We start from the raw sequence: 21,369 nt of genomic DNA on the forward strand, positions 1-21,369 counted from the left end.
CCAAGTTGTAAAGAAAGTTTAAAAAAATACATCATAATGAAGATTTCTCTTTGTCGCATCCTTGCCAGCGCGCGATGTGTGCCTTTATAGATAGATATGACCAATACAGCTTTCATTGCTCTGACTAGACAAACTACTACTTACTTGTAAATAGACACAGCCTTTTCCAGTGGCAGTTACTGTATATTCCCCAGGGAATTCCGGCAGGTCTACGATCTGCAGAAGACCACAATGATCTTTGTCCACATGAATTTCTTTGTGGAACCCTGACTTTGACTCAATAGTCACTGTTGCATCTCCCTTCTTGTGCTCTGTGGCTAGGGCATATTTAGCCAGAGCTTGAATAGACATTGTAGTGTCCTACAAAACAAAATTCATCATTTCTATTGAAAAAATAAAGAGCATAGACCTATGAAATTAATTACGCTTTTGTGAATTTGATTTTTGATAATTATGTTGCCCATAATATGAGGGTTTTACTCTGATCACATTGTTAACATACACTCTAAATGTGGTTAATGATCTTGGTTAATTTTACAATTTTACGTATGTTACCTACAATAGTACAGCTTTTTATGTAGATATAAAGATTTTTTATATTGATATTTTAATACTAGTGTACTTTTTTCTAGTTTTGGCACAACATATAAAATACAATAACACACTCTAGGCACCATAAAAAAGCATACTGTATGAGGCTGTTTTGACATTAATTGTTCTTATTTTTTTAAATAATATTTTTTATTACAAATAATGTTGCATTTTCTTGATTTGACCATTGTAATTTAAAAGATTGTGATAGTCAAATCTGGTAATTTTACTGTAGAAAGTCCTCGTGTCCAAAATGGATCATTGATCAATTTGCCACGGAAAGGCTTTTGTGATCACAGAATTGGGTTAGGTCAGAGTTCCAGGGAAGATGCTTTGATGTATGGGACCCTTTAATTTAAAGTGAAAGTTACTGTACAGTAATCCAAATTCTGATCATGATTGAGAGAGTCCATTCAAAACGCAGGATGAAATTCATGATACCCTAAAAATTTAGTCTCCTTATTCTAATGTACTGTGGAAGTCATTCTGATCTTCAGGCTCCCCCAGGCATTCGCACGGGGGGAGCAATTTTTTGCTACTGCGCATAAGCATTTATGTGCATGTGCAGGCTACATTTGTGAATGGATGTGGCAACTTGTATAGTCACTGGCCAGTTCGCTTGGAGCAGTGCGGGCGGGGGGGGGGGGGGTGCATGGGGCGGCGGGCACAGGTCTAGCCCATGGGAATGCCCAGTGTTTCAAGGGCGCCCCCATGGTAATTCAGCCATGACACGTGTGCCGGGGACTGGCAGCTGACATCACTGGATGTCAGATACCCGCCCTGTTTACGTACCAGGGCGCCGCAAATCAAACCAGAGAGTCAGTGACTATCAAATGATTTTGCCACTGAATGCAAGGCTGCAAATGGATGTTTATGCGGGGATATTCACCTTGCGAGGGGGGTGGGGGTGGGGGGGAGTTTTGTTGGCTCGCAAAGCTGCGAAATTAGCAGATTTGTAAGTCAACCAGAATTTGCTCCTGTAGGTGTTGCTGCACAAGAATACAGAATTCATCTAGTTACTAAGATTGACTGGTAAAGTCTCACAACTACACTGTATATGCCATACTGTATGCAGAAAGCAACCTGTTGTAGGGTGAGTAACTAAGGGGCCAATTTATCTCCATCCACAGCTGAAGATACGGATGTGCTGTGGTAATATCGGCCCAATCCGCAATGCGGGAAAAGATTATATTGCATAGATATATCAATTATCACATGCAGGGACAGAGCTTGCAAGAGCTCTATCCCTGTGAATCCTCTCTGCAGCATTGATGTGGAATTTTTTTGTAAAAATGGCCCAGAGTACTGGCTGCACATGTGCCACTGCTGATATCACCACTACCGCCACCACCTACCCATCACGATAACTCCCCACCTATGCCATGACCCCTCACAACCATACTCACCAGAGCTCCTATAGAGTTGCCGGTCATTGGGGCACCCTGCTGCTGTGACCTCTGGTGCTGTAAAGTGGGCTGCTGTCCATCGGACACACATATCTTATCACATTGGCCCAGTTCCTGCACACATTTCTTGCCCTTCGTGCAGATAAAGTTGTGCAGGGACAGGCACATAACAGTGAGACTTGTGAATACACCAGCTGAAGTTTGAGTTATTATCACAAGGCTCACTGCTATTTTTTTTTATACATTCGTCCACATCGCATTTCCCATTATAAGTGTGGGAAATGCAATCTGGTTACTTAAAAAATTTGAATGAAAGGGTTTGGAGCAGTTTTTCATGAAAACTGCTGCAAAAAAACATTTAATGCATTCCAGTGATACTAAATTAATGTGAAAAGGGTGTAAAAGGGTGTTAAAAATATCTACCAACACCATTATGCCATGTTCACATGGCTCGTGTGAAATACCCAGCTTTTACCTAGCATTTTAATGACGGGGACTCCACCGATGGACCCCTGTTCTCACTTCTAAGGCAAATTCCTGGGTGAAGCAGTTCTACCACGTAATTTGCCTTTTAACACTTTTTTTTTTTTGCAGTGTGTACGGGTCAACCATACCCGGGTCTCAAATCCCTGAATTTCGACACGGGTTGACCCGTTCACACTGAAAAAAAAAACTGTGTTAAAAGGTAAATTACCGAGTCGACATGCTAGACCTGGGAATTTGGCTAGCAGTGAGAATGAGGTATTTGTTATTATTTCTTTACCATCAGGTTGTTTGAAGAGAGTAGCGCATGCTCAGTTCTCTCAATTTTCACTATTTAACAAAAGTGATGGAGGAAGCACAAAAAGTTAATTTTGAACCTGGAGACTGATATATGGTTGCCACCACCAGCATAAGATAGATTTTTAGCATTTTCTATAACTAAGATGTGTAACCTGAGATGATTGGAATCCTCCCCATGGTCCTTGCTCTGTTATAAGCCAACGGACGATATCTGCGCTCTCTGTAACATCTTTCTCATCAGGTGTCTTCTCAGAAAGCAGAGCCAGGACTACATAGGCCGATGTCTCAATGTCTCCGTGTCTGTATGAGTTTGTTTCCCAATGCTTAAATCCCTCTATATGGAGATTCACAATGAAAATAAGAATAATGGTAGAAATCAATGCTCATTTTACTAAAAATTAATGGATAATAATGGAAAAAAAAATTAACATCACAGATTGTCAAGTTCTAAAATTGCTGGATTGAAAGATGTTTACAGGTAACATAAATGTACTGATTACAGAGACATCACGGGAAATAGCATAATTGAAAGTGATGGCTCATTATCTGTGACAAGATCCAAGTGCTGCAGGAGACTATCACACTACAAAAGCCCCTTTCGACCATGCCTTTGTCCAAACTGAGCCAATCAAAAAGTTTTTCTTGACCTGTATTTTAAATACTCTGCATACCTGTCTTTATGGCTGTCTTGTCCAAATGCTTCAGCGTTTCCTGTTTTAGTTCAGTCTCTCCTGCCAGAGCGAAGGCGTAGGCCAGGAGAGCCTGGGTATAGGGAGATGTAACACTGTGGGCTTCATTCTTCAAACACTTCAATGCTTTCTCCACAACACTTCCCTAAACAGAGAACATTGTCATTAGGGATAAAGTGCACAAAGGAGGAAAGAGGTGATTAAAAGGTTTTCCCCGGATGCAGACAGCAGAAACATTATTTACAAGTGCAGTGGTTTCTATCATTAAAGCTCCATACACACTAGAGGATGTATTAACCCCTTCCCGACATTTGACGTACATGTACGTCATGGCCGGGATGTACAGTACTTCCCGACACATGACGTACATGTACGTCATGACTTCAAAGTGCCACCGCGTCTACAGACGCGGTGACAGAGGGACGATGTCTGCTGTCCCTGAGAGCAGACATCCTCCCTCATTGCCCAGGGGGGGCAGCGATGCCCCCCCGTTCGGCGATCGCTGTGATCGGCTGTTCAATGTGAACAGCCAATTACAGCGTTTTCTGTGTACCGGCGAATAACGTTCGCCGGTGACACAGGGATCGGTGATGATTGGTGCTGTAAAGTACAGCACCAATCACCACAGGGTGTAAGGGTGACACTGGTGTCACCCCACCTGCCCCCAAAAGGCTGTGATTGGTCCGTTCGGACCGACGGATCAATCAAAGCCATTTCACCTCAGATGAAATAACGGAGACAGCCCTGCAGCCGCCATTCCGGTCAGGAACATCGTGCAGAGCGGTCTCCGTGCCCATCTGTGCCCTATACTGACCTGATCAGCGTTGGTGGCATCCGTGCTGCCAGCTCCTGGTGTGACTTCCTTGTGACTTCCTTGTGATGCTGCTGCTGCTGCAGCAGCGTCATTGTGTCAGACATTTAAATTGTGTGCTTTAATTTGGTATCTGCTCCCCCCTGCTGCCCCCCTTTTGTGCTGATCACTATAAACTAAGTGATCAGCACCTTTTTTGGGGTGCAGGGTTTATATATACCCTGTCAGGTTGCACCCACATTTGTGTGCCTGCTGCCCCTCACATTGCTGCATCACAGTGTTGCATCACTGATTAGCAGGTTTTTTTTTTGGAGAGTGCTGTGGGGTTAAATTGTTTTTACACCCACGGTCACGATCAAATTTCTGTTGCCTTTGAGTTATCAGCAGTTTTTTTTTTTTTGGAGAGTGCTGTGGGTTTTTTTTTAAATTGTTTTTACACCCACGGTGCTTTTGTGGGTGTCCTGTGGCCGCTGAGCGCTGATCAGTGACGTACATCACTGAACAGCATTTTTGGCACAGGGTTCATATAATTTTTTTTCAGCAGTTTTTTTTAAATTGTTTTTTTTTTTTGGAGAGGGCTGTGTTTTTTTTTTTTTAAATTGTTTTTACACCCATGGTGCTTTTGTGGGTGTCCTGTGGCCGCTGAGCGCTGATCAGTGACGTACATCACTGAACAGCATTTTTGGCACAGGGTTGATATAATTTTTTTTCAGCAGTTTTTTTAAATTGTTTTTTTTTTGGAGAGTGCTGTGGTTTTTTTTTTAAATTGTTTTTACACCCACGGTGCTTTTGTGGGTGTCCTGTGGCCGCTGAGCGCTGATCAGTGACGTACATCACTGAACAGCATTTTTGGCACAGGGTTGATATAATTTTTTTTCAGCAGTTTTTTTAAATAGTTTTTTTTTTGGAGAGTGCTGTGTTTTTTTTTTTAAATTGTTTTTACACCCACGGTGCTTTTGTGGGTGTCCTGTGGCCGCTGAGCGCTGATCAGTGACGTACATCACTGAACAGCATTTTTGGCACAGGGTTGATATAATTTTTTTTTCTGCAGTTTTTTTTAATTGTTTTTTTTTAGAGAGTGCTGTGGGGTTTTTTTTTATTTATTGTTTTAACACCCACGGTGCTTTTGTGGGTGTCCTGTGCCCGCTGAGCGCTGATCAGTGACGGACGTTACTGACCAACATCTGTGCTCAATTTTTGGCGCAGGAGCGTTTTTTTTTTTCTTTTAAACTTACACGTGTTAAAGCACTACATACACACTACATACCCCCCGTGTTGAAATAAAGTTTGTACCCCCCCCCTACACTATACACTACACTTATAAATAATAAAAATGTCCCAATCATCGCAAAGACTGTTTTCAGCGGAGGAGGCATATGCCCTTCTTGCCTCTGACACTGACACAGCCAGTGAAGTAAGCGATGAATTGGCATTTGTCTTAAGCTCCTCTTCCTCCTCTAGTGATGAGGGACCCCCTCAAAGACGCCCCCGTAGAGCAGCTGAGACCCCCCCCCCCCCCCAATGATTGATCTCGTATGGACCCCACCACCAGACAATTTTGAGCCCCAGGTTCCTGAGTTTTTGGCCAACCCAGGAATCCAATTTGATACTACAGGCCTCAAAGAAATTGACTTTTTCAAAGTCTTTTTCTCTGATGATTTTATAAATTTAATGGTGGACCAAAGGAATTTATATGCCCAGCAGTTTATTGCCCAAAACCCCACGTCATCATTTGCTAGGTGGACCCCTGTAGATGCAGTAGAGATTATGACGTTTTGGGGTCTGGCGTTACATATGGGCATAGTTAAAAAGCCAGAAATTAGGCAATATTGGAGTACAGATGTTCTGTACAGCACCCCACTTCATCGTATGGCCATGACCCGGACTCGTTTTGAGACAATCCTTAAATTTTTGCATTACAACGATAATGCACAGTGCCCACCCAGAGATGATCCCACCTTTGACCGGCTATTCAAAGTCAGGCCGGTCATTGATCATTTCAGCGCCAAATTTGCTGAGATGTACATCCCCCAAAAATTCATTTGTGTAGACGAGTCACTTATACATTTTAAAGGAAGGGTTAAATTCCGCCAGTACCTTCCCAATAAGAGGACAAGGTATGGCATAAAAATGTATAAGCTGTGCGAAAGTACCTCAGGGTACACCCCTGAACCGCCAGAATGCCCCCCCTCCCTCGTAGGTGTTAGTGGAAAGATTGTCTGGGATTTAGTGCACCCCTTCCTGGAGAAGGGTTATCACCTCTATGTGGATAACTTTTACACCAGCATCCCCCTGTTTAAGGCCCTTGGTTCAAGAGGTACAGCAGCTTGCGGTACTGTGCGCAAGAACCAAAGAGGCCTCCCAAAAACGCACGTTGCCCAATTACTGAGAAAGGGTGAAAGCAGGGGAATATGCACAGAAAATATGTTGTTGGTCAAATATAAGGACAAGAGGGATGTCCTTATACTGACAACAATTCACGGAGACAGTACCACCTCCGTCCCTGTACGAGGTACCAGTACCCACACCTCAAAACCTATTTGTATCCTTGATTACAATAAGTACATGGGCGGAGTGGATCTTTCAGATCAGGTACAGTGCCCTGCGGAAAACAAAAATATGGTATAAGAAGCTGGCCGTGTATATCATCCAGATGGCACTGTATAACGCTTACGTACTATTCCGTTCTACCAGCCAGACGGGGACATTTATGCACTTTCAAGAGGAAGTCATAAAGGGCCTAATATTTGGGAACCAGCAGGCAGAGGGCCCCAGTACTTCTAGTACTGGCCCCAGTACTTCTAGTACTGGCCCCCGTATTGTACCAGGCCAGCATTTTCCAAACGAAATCCCCTCCACTGGAAAAAAGGGCAGGACACAAAAAAGGTGCAAAGTTTGCTATAAAAAGGGAATACGAAAGCAAACTATTTTCCACTGTGAAACTTGCCCCGACAAACCCGGCCTATGTATGAAGGAGTGCTTTAAAATATACCACACATCTATGGATTATTAGTTTCATCATTTCACCGTGTTTCGGGGGTCTTGCTAATGCGACATAGCACCCACCATTCATTCCACCAGAATCTGTGCTGCAAAATCCAAATATCACTCCTTCCCTTCTGAGTCCTGCCATGCACCCAAATGGTATTTTTTGGTCACATATGAGGCATTGCCGTACTCGGGAGAAATTGGGGCACAGATTTTGGGGTGCTTTGTCTCCTTCATTCCTTGTCAAAATGAAAAATTTTGAGCCAGAACTGCATTTTTGTGTAAAAAAATGTAATTTTTCATTTTCACAGCCCAGTTGTACCACAATTGGTGAAACCCCTGGGGGTTTGAAATGTACACTATACCCCTAGATGAATTCCCTGAGGGGTGTAGTTTGCAAAATGGGGTCACTTGTGGGGGGGGGGTTCCACTGTATTGGTGCTTCGGGGGTCTTGCTAATGCAACATAGCACCCACCATTCATTCCACCAGAATGTGTGCTGCAAAATCCAAAAATCACTCCTTCCCTTCTGAGTCCTGCCATGCACCCAAATGGTATTTTTTGGTTACATATGAGGCATTGCCATACTCGGGAGAAATTGAGGCACAGATTTTGGGGTGCTTTGTCTCCTTCATTCCTTGTGAAAATGAAAAATTTTGAGCCAGAACTGCATTTTTGTGTAAAAAATGTAATTTTTCATTTTCACAGTCCAGTTGTACCACAATTGGTGAAACCCCTGGGGGTTTGAAATGTACACTATACCCCTAGATGAATTCCCTGAAGGGTGTAGTTTGCAAAATGGGGTCACTTGTGGGGGGGTTCCACTGTATTGGTGCTTCGGGGGTCTTGCTAATGCAACATAGCACCCACCATTCATTCCACCAGAATGGGTGCTGCAAAATCCAAATATCACTCCTTCCCTTCTGAGTCCTGCCATGCACCCAAATGGTATTTTTTGGTTACATATGAGGCATTGCCATACTCGGGAGAAATTGAGGCACAGATTTTGGGGTGCTTTGTCTCGTTCATTCCTTGTGAAAATGAAAAAGTTTGAGCCAGAACTGCATTTTTGTGTAAAAAAAATGTAATTTTTCATTTTCACAGCCCAGTTGTACCACAATTGGTGAAACCCCTGGGGGTTTGAAATGTACACTATACCCCTAGATGAATTCCCTGAGGGGTGTAGTTTGCAAAATGGGGTCACTTGTGGGGGTTTCCACTGTATTGGTGCTTCGGGGGTCTTGCTAATGCAACATAGCACCCACCATTCATTCCACCAGAATGTGTGCTGCAAAATTAAAATATCACTCCTTCCCTTCTGAGTCCTGCCATGCACCCAAATGGTATTTTTTGGTCACATATGAGGCATTGCCGTACTCGGGAGAAATTGCGGCACAGATTTTGGGGTGCTTTGTCTCCTTCATTCCTTGTGAAAATGAAAAATTTTGAGCCAGAACTGCATTTTTGTGTAAAAAAATTTAATTTTTCATTTTCACAGCCCAGTTGTACCACAATTGGTGAAACCCCTGGGGGTTTGAAATGTACACTATACCCCTAGATGAATTCCCTGAGGGGTGTAGTTTGCAAAATGGGGTCACTTGTGGGGGGGTTCCACTGTATTGGTGCTTCGGGGGTCTTGCTAATGCGACATAGCACCCACCATTCATTCCACCAGAATCTGTGCTGCAAAATCCAAAAATCACTCCTTCCCTTCTGAGTCCTGCCATGCACCCAAATGGTATTTTTTGGTCACATATGAGGCATTGCCGTACTCGGGAGAAATTGGGGCACAGATTTTGGGGTGCTTTGTCTCCTTCATTCCTTGTGAAAATGAAAAATTTTGAGCCAGAACTGCATTTTTGTGTAAAAAATGTAATTTTTCATTTTCACAGCCCAGTTGTACCACAATTGGTGAAACCCCTGGGGGTTTGAAATGTACACTATACCCCTAAATGAATTCCCTGAGGGGTGTAGTTTGCAAAATGGGGTCACTTGTGGGGGGGTTCCTAACTTTTAGCATCTTATGGTGCCTAGAAACCTACATGGTGCCTAAAAAATAGTCTCATAAAAAGGAGGCTCCAAAATCAAGTAGGTGCTCCTTCTATTATGAAGCCTGTGGTTTGGTCAACGTGCACACTAGGGCCACATATAGGATATTTATGAAAACAAAAGAATTGGGGGAATCAATTTTTAGTCACATTTCTCTAGTAAAATCTACTGTGTTCCTTAGAAAAATGTATTAAAATTGCAAATCTGCAAAAAAAATGAAATTTTGAAATTTCACCTACACTTTGTTTTAATTCCTGTGAAACACCTAAAGGGTTAACAAACTTCCAAAATGCTGTTTTGAATACTGTGAGGGGTGCAGTTTTTGAAATGGCATCATTTATGGGGGTGTCTCACATACAAGTCCCTCAAAGTCACATCAGAACTGAACTGGTCCCTAAAAAAATCAGTGTTTGAAATTTTCTTGAAAATTTGAGAATTTGCTATTCATATTTTAAGCCTCCTAGTGTCCAAAAAAATTAAAAGGAGGTTGAAATAATGATGGCAACATAAAGTAGACATATGGTCTTTGTTAGTTATTAACTATTTTGAGTGGTATGATTATTTGTCTCACAAGCAGAAAATTTAACATTTTGAAAATTGCTAAATTTTCCAATTTTGTACGACATTTTGGTATTTTTCACAAAAAAACACAGACTGTATCGACCAAAATTTACCACTAACTTGAAGTACAATGTGTCACGAGAAAACAATCGCAAAATCACTGGGATAAGTAAAAGCAAAAAAAAGTTATCCCCACTTAAGTGATACATGTCAGATTTGAAAAAAAGGGCTCTGTCAGGAAGGCAAAAACATGCTGCGTCGGTAAGGGGTTAAAAGATATCACTCAGAAAGCCCTTTTACTGTATCCTCTTGTGTGTGAACTCAATATCATTAACAATGGAAGCTTCAGTGCATCGTTAATGACAACTGCCATTGGCAGAACATTCAGGTCAACTTGGCTATATAGCCAAACAACCCCCATGTTCAGCGGGTCTCACACTGCTTTCAATGGATGTGTGGCACAAAAACATCCATTCGCAGCATTGGGTGTGGGGGCCAAATCATTCGATGGTCAGTGAGCATCGAATGATTTAAAAGGTGCACTCATAGCTAAGGCACTCTCTGGTGCCTTAGATATGCGTGCACCCTGTAGGCAAAGAGGGCGGGCAAATGACTTCCGCAGATGTCAGATGCCACCCCCCCATGAAATGCTGGGTGTTCCCATGGGCGCAGCCTGCCACTGCCACCCCACGCCCCCTGCCCGCACTGCTGTGTGCAAACGGAACCGCAAACTAGCAGTTTGTAGTGCCCGCTCACACCCTGCGTATGGGCATGCGCAGAAATGCACATGCACCAGTGGCGTAACTACTGTAAGGCAGCTCCAGTTGCCGCTTGGGGGAACAAGTGGCAGCAGGGTCTGTGTGGGCGCCGGCACCCGCTCGATGCACCGACATGCTGCTGCCTGCCACTGTTTGCTGGCTGAGCATCGGAAGCGAGTCAACCACAGCATGGGAGCTGCCATGACAGGGTTGACAAATCCCCCCACTGATTTAATTGACTGTATACAGAGCCGACTATTAGCTACTGTATATAGGATGGGGAGGCGGATGGTTGGACGGGCGGATAGGTGTGCTGGGGTGGCCTGGGACACATCGGAGCCAGGGGAAGCAGCAGTGTCTTCTGGTCTCTCTGCCTCTCTCCTGCTTCAGCTTCTCCATTATGCGTGTGATGTGATCACATCCCACGCTGGGGAAACATGCTGGAGAGGAGCCGGGGGCGGGGACACCACAAACTTTTTGGCAGTGGGGAGCAAAATTTATAGTTACGCCACTGGCATGCACAGTAGTAAAACATCGCTCCCCCGTGCCAACTCGCGAGGGAGAAAGGGCATTGGAAGAATAACCTCCTATGTCTCTCCAAGATATGGTAAATTCCCCTCTATGTGAAAAACAGTTCTGATCGATATACATTAGGTGAAAACTGAAGGATTCTTCCCCGTGGTTTATACAAATACTTGGTGCAGTTATCACTATATGGTATTTCAAACGCATCAGTAATATCTAATTTCTTAAATATTTACAATACTAACACAGGGTAACCTATATATAACCACAAGTTTCAGCAGGATCAACGAAATGTTATCTAACCAAGGGGAACAAACACATATTTTTCATTTCACAAAACTGCCATAGGAAATTAGTGTAATGTGAATCATTTGGTTGGTATATTTCCATTTTATGTTCAATTGTCTTTAGTTTGTCCAATGCAACAAGAAGCTACATCCATGGAAAGGTATGAAACAAGATAACTTACATTGCAGACCACATGATGCTCTAGCAGGGAGATAACAACGTACGCAGTATTTGCAGCTATATTTTCTGCCTGTCGGGAAATGGAAAAACAGACCAAATTTCAAATAATAACATTTATTAGAGTAACTTTCTATAAGTTGCTAAAGTCTCAGAAATAATATATACAGGTTGAGTATCCCGTATCCGAGTATCCGTTATCCGAATTATTCCGAAAACCATACATTCCAGAAAGTGAAAAAAAAATATTTTTTTTTCTAAAAACTCACTGGGGACATTTGTAAAAGCCCTACTGAGGACATGATATGTAACTGGCACTATATATGTGCAAGAAAATGATTGCTTGGCATTCAAATTCAATATCTAAGATAGTACACAAATTTTGTTTCATGTTTTGAAACCTTGTTTTTTGAACAAATAAAATATATTTGTGTGTATTTTATGTGGTAATAAAATATATTTGTGTGTATTTTATGTGTTTATACAGCATACATGCAAGATACTTCAAAATACATAATTGAAATATTAAAATATTCCGAAATACGGAATAATCCGTTATCCAAAATTCTCCTGGTCCCGAGCATTTTGGATACGGGATACTCAACCTGTACTAGATTTACTGTTCAGTAGTATCTTGGATATGTGTATCCTGTTGTTTACAAGATTTTCCCTCAAAATCTTTTGAAATAGAAATAGAGTATCCCAGCAGTGCTATTGGTACTTTTATAGGTAAAACAGATGTATGCAAATTTACAGGATTTGCCTGCTAAGTATTTGGTCTGATATGTTGCTCAGTCTGAATGGGGTAAGAGACAATTCTCAGTGAGTGGTTGTGTAGTTGATGTTACAATGTTAATCGGTTACTGTATTATGGCATCATCTCAAACGGAGGCACCTGTAATGTGGAATAATGTGACCTGTTCATTGCAATGTGATATACTGTGAACTGGAGGCCACTCCTGCATGTTGCATAATCTGAACTGGGGGGCATTAAAATGTGGCTTTATCAAATCCGCTCTTTATGTGATATAATAAGAACTGGGGTATTTTAATATGACACAATGTAAACTCTAGGCACCAAAGTGTGGCCTAATATAAACAGGCGGCACTGTAATGTGGTATTATATGAGCTGGGATACTGTAATATGGCACAATATGAACTACAGGCACCACATTGCGGAATAATATAAACAGGGGCACTATCATGTGGCATAATATGAGCTGGGATACTGTAATATGGCACAATATGAACTACAGGCACCACAGTGCGGCATAATATAAACAGGTGGCACTGTAATATGGTATAATATGAACCAAGGACATTATGTAATGATGCAACTGGGTGGTGATATGTGTAAATATATATATATATATATATATAGAAATGTGGTATGACTTCTGCGCCTTCAGTGTATCAATAATCCTTCTTAGTGAATCAATATATGCGTACCATCAAATAAGTGAGGATTTCTCATGTAGTGATATCTTTCTTTGCAGCGATCTCCTTCCCTCGCTTTCTCTCCTGTAGACACGTCTCAAGAAGGCGTTCCAGGCATAGGGAAAGTCGATGGGGGAGTGTATTATTACAAGTGATCACTATTTTGGTGACTTAGTTAAATGATATTTTAAAGTGCTTGTGCATAGGAATATAATAGGTGAACAACGCCACCTAGTGGAATATTAAAATGATCCACGTGATGATCACCTCGTGAAAAAAGCTTTTATACAGGGTAAAGACAAACCACTCACACTTGGAGCCTGTACCTCCAGGTATTATCCAATGGGTATCGTCCAGATCCCTTAAAACCAAAAAAACTCCCAAAGGGGAAAGAATATGGCGTAATATTGCTTATAAACAATAAAACATTTATTTAAAAAAAAAAAGGCAATGTACATTAATTAAAAGAAAACATGCATGAGGACAGTAAAAAATGAATGGACCCGTACATTGGCAAAAATAGATATAGCTCTTATCTGATTTATGATGCCAGTGGGGGATGGAGAGGCAGTGTTACCCGACCGGTTTCGTCCCTTCTAATCCTTATGGTGGGACTTCCTCAGGGGTTAGAGATGAAGTGACCAGAGTGTGTGGAGGTGTATATAGGCAGTCTCAATGCCCTTAATTGAATTGCGTCCGGAAGAGATTACTGCGCCTGCGCACGGCACCCGCGTTGCTATAGCAACCTCCGGGTTGTATTGCCGGTATTTCAGTTCTATTGCGCATGCGCGAACACTCCGCGATATCGCGAGAGTGTCTAGGACTAGGAATTTCCTAGTATTACTTGCGGCTGGTGCTGTACGTGGGTTGCGCATGCGCAAAAGCCCGCAATGACGTGTGGAAGAAATCACACGTCAGTGTGTACGTTTCACCTAATGTTAGTGGGGACCAGTGATTTCTGCAGGTTGCGCTTGCGCAAAAACCTGCAGTGACTCAGAGTAATAATCATACATGCACAGAGACGGCAGCGCTGTGCATGTGCAGATGATGCTGATAGTAGTGTGAGTCCAAAATTTTTTATTATATATACAATATGCGCAAGGAAAGCCTCAGTGAATCATTTAATTAGAATATAGATTCACCCTGTTACTATGTGTTTCGGATACCTGCGATCATTATGTGTAGCCTTATATAGTGTATTGGACATCCCTTCACATCATCAAATAACATATGTCATAGTAATCACAGTATGTGTTACACAACATTAACATTGGAAAGTTACTATGTATCTTATCATAAATGGTACTTTCATCACCAAACATATAACAAAAAGTCACATGACAATCTATACGGGACGTCCATGTCTCAAAGGCAGTCCCGATGTTCAGTGTGGAACCACTGTAACACCGTATCTGACAGCCACATAGTGCAAAATAGTTCCCGTGTAAACAATCATGGACATAGAAATAATAGTACAGAGGTAAGGAATACCACAGCATAAATTTGACAGCAATACTTAATAAATATATAGAACCAAATAGTGAGATATAGCAGCATAGATTAACAGATATAGCAGCATAGATTAATAAATATAGGGCAAAGTAGTAATATAAATATAGCAGCATAAATATGAGGTCTCCTTCACCTATTTATATTACATATTTATGCTGCTATATTTATATTACTACTTTGCCCTATATTTATTAATCTATGCTGCTATATCTGTTAATCTATGCTGCTATATCTCACTATTTGGTTCTATATATTTATTAAGTATTGCTGTCAAATTTATGCTGTGGTATTCCTTACCTCTGTACTATTATTTCTATGTCCATGATTGTTTACACGGGAACTATTTTGCACTATGTGGCTGTCAGATACGGTGTTACAGTGGTTCCACACTGAACATCGGGACTGCCTTTGAGACATGGACGTCCCGTATAGATTGTCATGTGACATTTTGTTATATGTTTGGTGATGAAAGTACCATTTATGATAAGATACATAGTAACTTTCCAATGTTAATGTTGTGTAACACATACTGTGATTACTATGACATATGTTATTTGATGATGTGAAGGGATGTCCAATACACTATATAAGGCTACACATAATGATCGCAGGTATCCGAAACACATAGTAACAGGGTGAATCTATATTCTAATTAAATGATTCACTGAGGCTTTCCTTGCGCATATTGTATATATAATAAAAAATTTTGGACTCACACTACTATCAGCATCATCTGCACATGCACAGCGCTGCCGTCTCTGTGCATGTATGATTATTACTCTGAGTCACTGCAGGTTTTTGCGCAAGCGCAACCTGCAGAAATCACTGGTCCCCACTAACATTAGGTGAAACGTACACACTGACGTGTGATTTCTTCCACACGTCATTGCGGGCTTTTGCGCATGCGCAACCCACGTACAGCACCAGCCGCAAGTAATACTAGGAAATTCCTAGTCCTAGACACTCTCGCGATATCGCGGAGTGTTCGCGCATGCGCAATAGAACTGAAATACCGGCAATACAACCCGGAGGTTGCTATAGCAACGCGGGTGCCGTGCGCAGGCGCAGTAATCTCTTCCGGACGCAATTCAATTAAGGGCATTGAGACTGCCTATATACACCTCCACACACTCTGGTCACTTCATCTCTAACCCCTGAGGAAGTCCCACCATAAGGATTAGAAGGGACGAAACCGGTCGGGTAACACTGCCTCTCCATCCCCCACTGGCATCATAAATCAGATAAGAGCTATATCTATTTTTGCCAATGTACGGGTCCATTCATTTTTTACTGTCCTCATGCATGTTTTCTTTTAATTAATGTACATTGCCTTTTTTTTTTAAATAAATGTTTTATTGTTTATAAGCAATATTACGCCATATTCTTTCCCCTTTGGGAGTTTTTTTGGTTTTAAGGGATCTGGACGATACCCATTGGATAATACCTGGAGGTACAGGCTCCAAGTGTGAGTGGTTTGTCTTTACCCTTTATAAAACCTTTTTCACGAGGTGATCATCACGTGGATCATTTTTTTAGTCCACTAGGTGGCGTTGTTCACCTATTATATTCCTATGCACAAGCACTTTAAAATATCATTTAACTAAGTCACCAAAATAGTGATCACTTGTAATAATACACTCCCCCATCGACTTTCCCTATGCCTGGAACGCCTTCTTGAGACGTGTCTACAGGAGAGAAAGCGAGGGAAGGAGATCGCTGCAAAGAAAGATATCACTACATGAGAAATCCTCACTTATTTGATGGTACGCATATATTGATTCACTAAGAAGGATTATTGATACACTGAAGGCGCAGAAGTCATACCACATTTCTATCTTTTACTTACTGGTCTTATGGAAATTAGGCCAACCTGATGACATCTGATGACACAGTTTGAACTCTGGAGTGTTTTTCAATAATTTTTAATATAGACATTTTTTGCGTTTTTTGCACATTTGCACTGTGCACTTTATATATTTGTAAATCACTGGTTTTACACTTAGTGAGTGGCAGCGCTGTTTGTGCACCACACACCATACACATATATATATATATATATATATATATATATGTGTGTGTGTGTGTGTGTGTGTGTGCGCGTGGGGGGGGGGGTCTGTTACATAAGGCATACTAGCAGCCCTATACTGTGGCATAAGGTAAATTAAAGAATTATTATGATTTTTAACATAAATTGGGTCACAACTATGAACATAACATTAACTAGGACACTACTGGGGTTCAGAAAAAGGACTAGGGCACTATTATTATGGGACATAATAATATGACCCATAATAATAGTCCTTTAATAATATTTCCCATAAAAATGTTGCGGTGTCCATACACTGTAAGACTTTCTAACTCATTTGAAATAGTGTTTTTATGGAATAATGTTTTTTTTTTTTTTTTACAATGGGCATAATTATATATTACCTCTAGAAATCATCCAGTGTACATACAGTAAGTGAAAGTTCTTAAAAGCTACAGCAATATAATTGGCATCACAACATTGTGACTTTGCAATCTGAGCCCCAGTGAGACATGTGATAGATGTGAGCATACTGTACCTCTAGATCATTGTTGAAGTAATGTTCCGATTCATTAAAACAACCATTTGGTAACTGCTCCTTCTGTAACCAGGTCACAGCTTGCTGAATGATGGCCTCATCTATGTGGATGAAGTCCTGAGCATTGCTGAAAGCCTTCACTACTAATGCTGTGATCCTGCAACAGGATTCAAAATATCGGTGAGTAAAGCTGAAATAAATCCATCAGTGATAAACTGTACAGGTGACAGATCATGAGTTATCATTTATTTTTAAATTAAAATATTTATATACTATAGGGGTAATTCAGACCTGATCGAATGGTGAATTCGCAGCACCCAGAGATCAGTTAAGCTGCCGCCCTGCTCCAGTGAAATCCAACCTAGCGAAATAATGTGCTCGCTTTGCCAATGGATGTGTACGGGTGGACATCTGTTCGCACCTGTGCGAATATATCCTTTTTACATAGGGCACAAGTCATCGCAGGCACCGCATAGCCTGATTGCAATGAAAAACAGGCACATCCAGGCTGAAGCTGATATCAAAAACCTAAGATGGCTTGGCACGCCTACACTCCCAGCATGATTTTATGGCACGCCCGTTGTTTTTCTTGCCACTCCCAAAAATGGTCAGTTTCCAACCCGGCACGCACACTCCCTGATAATCACCTTGCGAATGGCCAGCGAACAATACTAGTTGCAGTAGTTTATCGCAGGACGGCTTCGAGCATGTAGACGGTAATCCGCACATATGCGCAGTGCATCAATAATCGCCTGCTGTGCAAATTTGCAGCCGTGCAATCAGGTGTGAATGGAATTGTGTTCTAGAGGGCGGGGTGCTTGTAGTAGGGGCTTCCGCCCTTCTGAATCCGTATTCCTGCTGATGTTGCAGGGGAAATTGGTGCTTGGCTCCAGTGATTTTTCTTTTTCAATCTTTCGCCTATTTGTGTGATGGCTGATTTACATGGAGAATATGCTGCCATGAAGTTTTGTTTCCCTTTGGGAAAAATGCGGCGTAAACAGTTGTTACGCGACAAACAATTTACAAGGATGCTGCCATGAGTAAGTCACAGACCACTAGAATGGTTTGCTTGTTTCAAACAAGGGCCCTTATTCTGGTTGGTGCGGTCGAGCCGCATATGCGGCTCCGACCGCACCAGACGAATCCCCGCCTACAAGACGGATCGGCACGGCCGTCCGTACACGGACGGCTGCCGATCCGCATGAAAATGGTGGAGGCGTACGCCTCCACCATGGTGGGAGCTGCCCCCTGCATTCGATGGTCGTCGACCATCGAAGGCAGGTCCGCACGCCGCGGCAGCTCCCGCAAGCTGAGACCACACGGACAATCGTCCGTGTGGTAGCTTGTATGGGGGCTGAAAGCTGACATCCGGCGACGTCAGCTTTCCGCCCCCATGAGTTGCGTCATGGCCTCATTACCATGCGTACGCCCCGCGTTTGCATGGGAACGCCCATGAAACGCGGGGCGTATACATAGGGAAATGAGGGCATGAAGCCCCTCACGCCCCTATACGCCCCCTTTGCGGCGTACAAACGTTATGTGCGGCGAATTCGCCTGCACATGCGCAGATTGACCTCTGCGCATGTGCAGACGGAAAACATCGGCGGTACGGCCGCACGCGGGCCGTACCGCACGAACCAGAATAAGGGCCAAGGTGAAATGTCAATTGACAATAAATCTCGTTCTAGACGTCCTTCGACCACCCGAACTGATGAAAGTTTGATGAAAATTCATCATGCCATTCTAGAAGATCCCGTCAGACTATTGATAAACTTGTAGAGTTGACTGGGATTTTATTTGGAAGTTTTGAAAAGGTTGCCTCGCGATTAGAGTAAAAAAGTCCAGATTTGTGGCAAACAGGTTCTTCCATTCACACAGCGCTGAGTGTTAAGCATTCTTTAACCAAAAACGACATGTCTTTGTCTTACCCACCGTATTCACCCAATCTCGCCCCTAGTAACTTTTTTATTTCCTTGGATGAAGAGACCTTAAAATAAAAGTTTTGCTGATATTGAAGAGGTGAATTAAAAAAAAAAAACTGCAATATTACTATAAGGCATCAGTGGCGATGAGTTTAAAAAATGTTTTGAGCAATTGGAAAAACTTTTGGACAATGGGCCTAATTCAGACCTGTTAAGCAAGGCTGCAGTTTTTGGTGAGGTAAATGTAACATGTGCAGAGGGAGTTAGATTTGGGTGGGATGTGTTCAAACTGAAATCTAAAGTGCAGTGTAAGAATAAAGCATCCAGTATTTACCCTGCACAGAAACAAAATAACTCACTAAAATAACTGTCTAGCGGCCGGCTACGCAGAAGGAAGTCAAAAGGTGAATAATAGTTTTGATGCAAATTAAAAAAGTGTCTACTTTGTTCTCTGGGTGAAATGTTTCAAGCCAGTGACGTGCGGTGAGGTCATTGCCTGGGGAGGCACTGACCTCACCACCCCCCCCCCCCCCGGACATTGCGGTGCTACATATGCAGCGGCCGCCGGTACTTGCGCCCCCCCTCCCCTCCCACCACCCGGCGGACTCACCTGTCCTCGGCGGTGGCGGCGGCCAGTCCTCTCGGCGGTGAGATGGGTGAGTGACATCTGCTTTCTCCCTGCAGGCGCCGAACTCCCCGCTGCCCGCGCTGCTGCATCCTCTCCAGGGCCCTACATGTATGTGATTGGACAGTGGATCCAGCACTGGATCTGCTGGCCCAATCACATCTGGGGGCGTGCGTTTATACTGGTGCCCCTGTCATTGCGGCATCAGTATAAGTGCCGCTTCCCCATTCATTTTCAATGGGCTTTTACAGCCCATTGCTGCACCCTGCCCCCTGCCCACCCCTACCTGCCCCACGCTGCCCGGAGTTCTAATGTTAACAGCGGGAGGCACCTCTCCCGCTGCCTCCCACCCTCACATGCAGCAGTGTAAGAAGGTGGGAGGCAGCCGGAGAGGTAGAAATGATGAAAATAATAAAAGAAGATATATAAATATATCATCATTATGACAGGGGAGGCTCTGCCTCCCCTGCCTCCCCTGACTGCACGTGCCTGTTTCAAGCACTACATTTTGAAAATGATACATCTTGCCATCATAGGCGTGCGCACATAGCTGAAACAGGCCCATGTACCGCATCCCCTTGCACTGCTCACTTCCCTCACCATGCTTCAGGCACGGTGAACGTTCCCATGGATGGTAAAGTATGAAAAAGTTAAAAATAAGATTTAAAAAAAACCTCTCATGTCGACCTTTAGGCCATGTTGACTATATGAATATCGACCATGTGGTGTCAACCTATCAACTGTTGACCTATACACTGTAAACCTATGTTCCGGATCCGCTATGCATATACAATATTGGGATAAATTAAAGGTACTTGTTTCCTAGCATGGCGCCCACTAAGCAAATAGCTTAGTCGGCTATTCTGCGTAGGAAAATCGCATCGCGTAGCGTGTATAGTGCTGTGTGATGCGATGTCCATATTAAGTGCACAGGAGGATAATGAAATATCGCATGCGATCGCATGGCACCAAATGCGATGCGATATTTCATTGTACAAGCACCCATGCCACGAGATGTGATGGGTGCTTACAATTACATGTGATGGTATGAGATGTGATGTGTGCATAGTATGAGATGTGATGGGTGCTTACAATTGTAAGCACCTGCACCTATGCCATTGTTTAGCATCAACCCCAGTATCAACGTCACCCCGAAGCGTGTAGTTGATTTTATATGGTGTGGCGAGCGCAGTGAGCCACCGAGCCTGAAGCGTGGACGCGGAATACATGTAAAGTAATCCGCGTCCGCTCGCCACACTTCAGGCTCGGTGGCTCACTGCGCTCGCCACACTATATAAAATCAACTCCACGCCGACGTGGATAGTGGGGGTATGAAAAGGTCGGAGGACACGTTCCGCCGCCGCTCGCCACACTTCGGGGTGGCGTGGATAGTGGTGGTGTTTTAGGAACACATTCACACCTGCAAATTCATACAGCTGACTGTAATGACGACATGTGTTAACTAAGAACTATAATTTACTTAAATAATTAAAAAGCATAATGTAAATGGTAATATGAACAAAGAATCAATTTAAAACAGTTAAAGATTAATTAAGAACATGGAATCAACAAATTATTTAGTCGTCCTTAGGGAGAAGTGTCAGGGCGTGCAGGATACGATTAAATGGTTTATCCCCACCCAATGTTTTTCGCCACATAACCTCCTGCAGGTATGATTGGAG

General features: G+C 42.8%; 1 protein-coding gene across 1 annotated transcript in view; it reads right to left on the bottom strand.

The window, feature by feature from the left end:
* The window catches only part of LOC146009238 (alpha-2-macroglobulin-like), a 138,227-nt gene that overhangs the window by 19,279 nt on the left and 97,579 nt on the right, over positions 1–21,369 (bottom strand). The window contains exons 26-30 of the mRNA XM_083149400.1: positions 17,141–17,297; positions 11,631–11,699; positions 3,452–3,614; positions 2,933–3,114; positions 145–360 (exon numbers count right to left, since the gene is read on the bottom strand). Coding sequence (XP_083005526.1) covers positions 145–360; positions 2,933–3,114; positions 3,452–3,614; positions 11,631–11,699; positions 17,141–17,297 — 787 coding nt within the window. The remainder of the gene's footprint in view (positions 1–144; positions 361–2,932; positions 3,115–3,451; positions 3,615–11,630; positions 11,700–17,140; positions 17,298–21,369) is intronic.

Source organism: Crinia signifera, chromosome 6 (assembly GCF_055691185.1).
Source record: "Crinia signifera chromosome 6, ASM5569118v1, whole genome shotgun sequence".
Classification (NCBI taxonomy): Eukaryota; Metazoa; Chordata; class Amphibia; order Anura; family Myobatrachidae; genus Crinia; species Crinia signifera.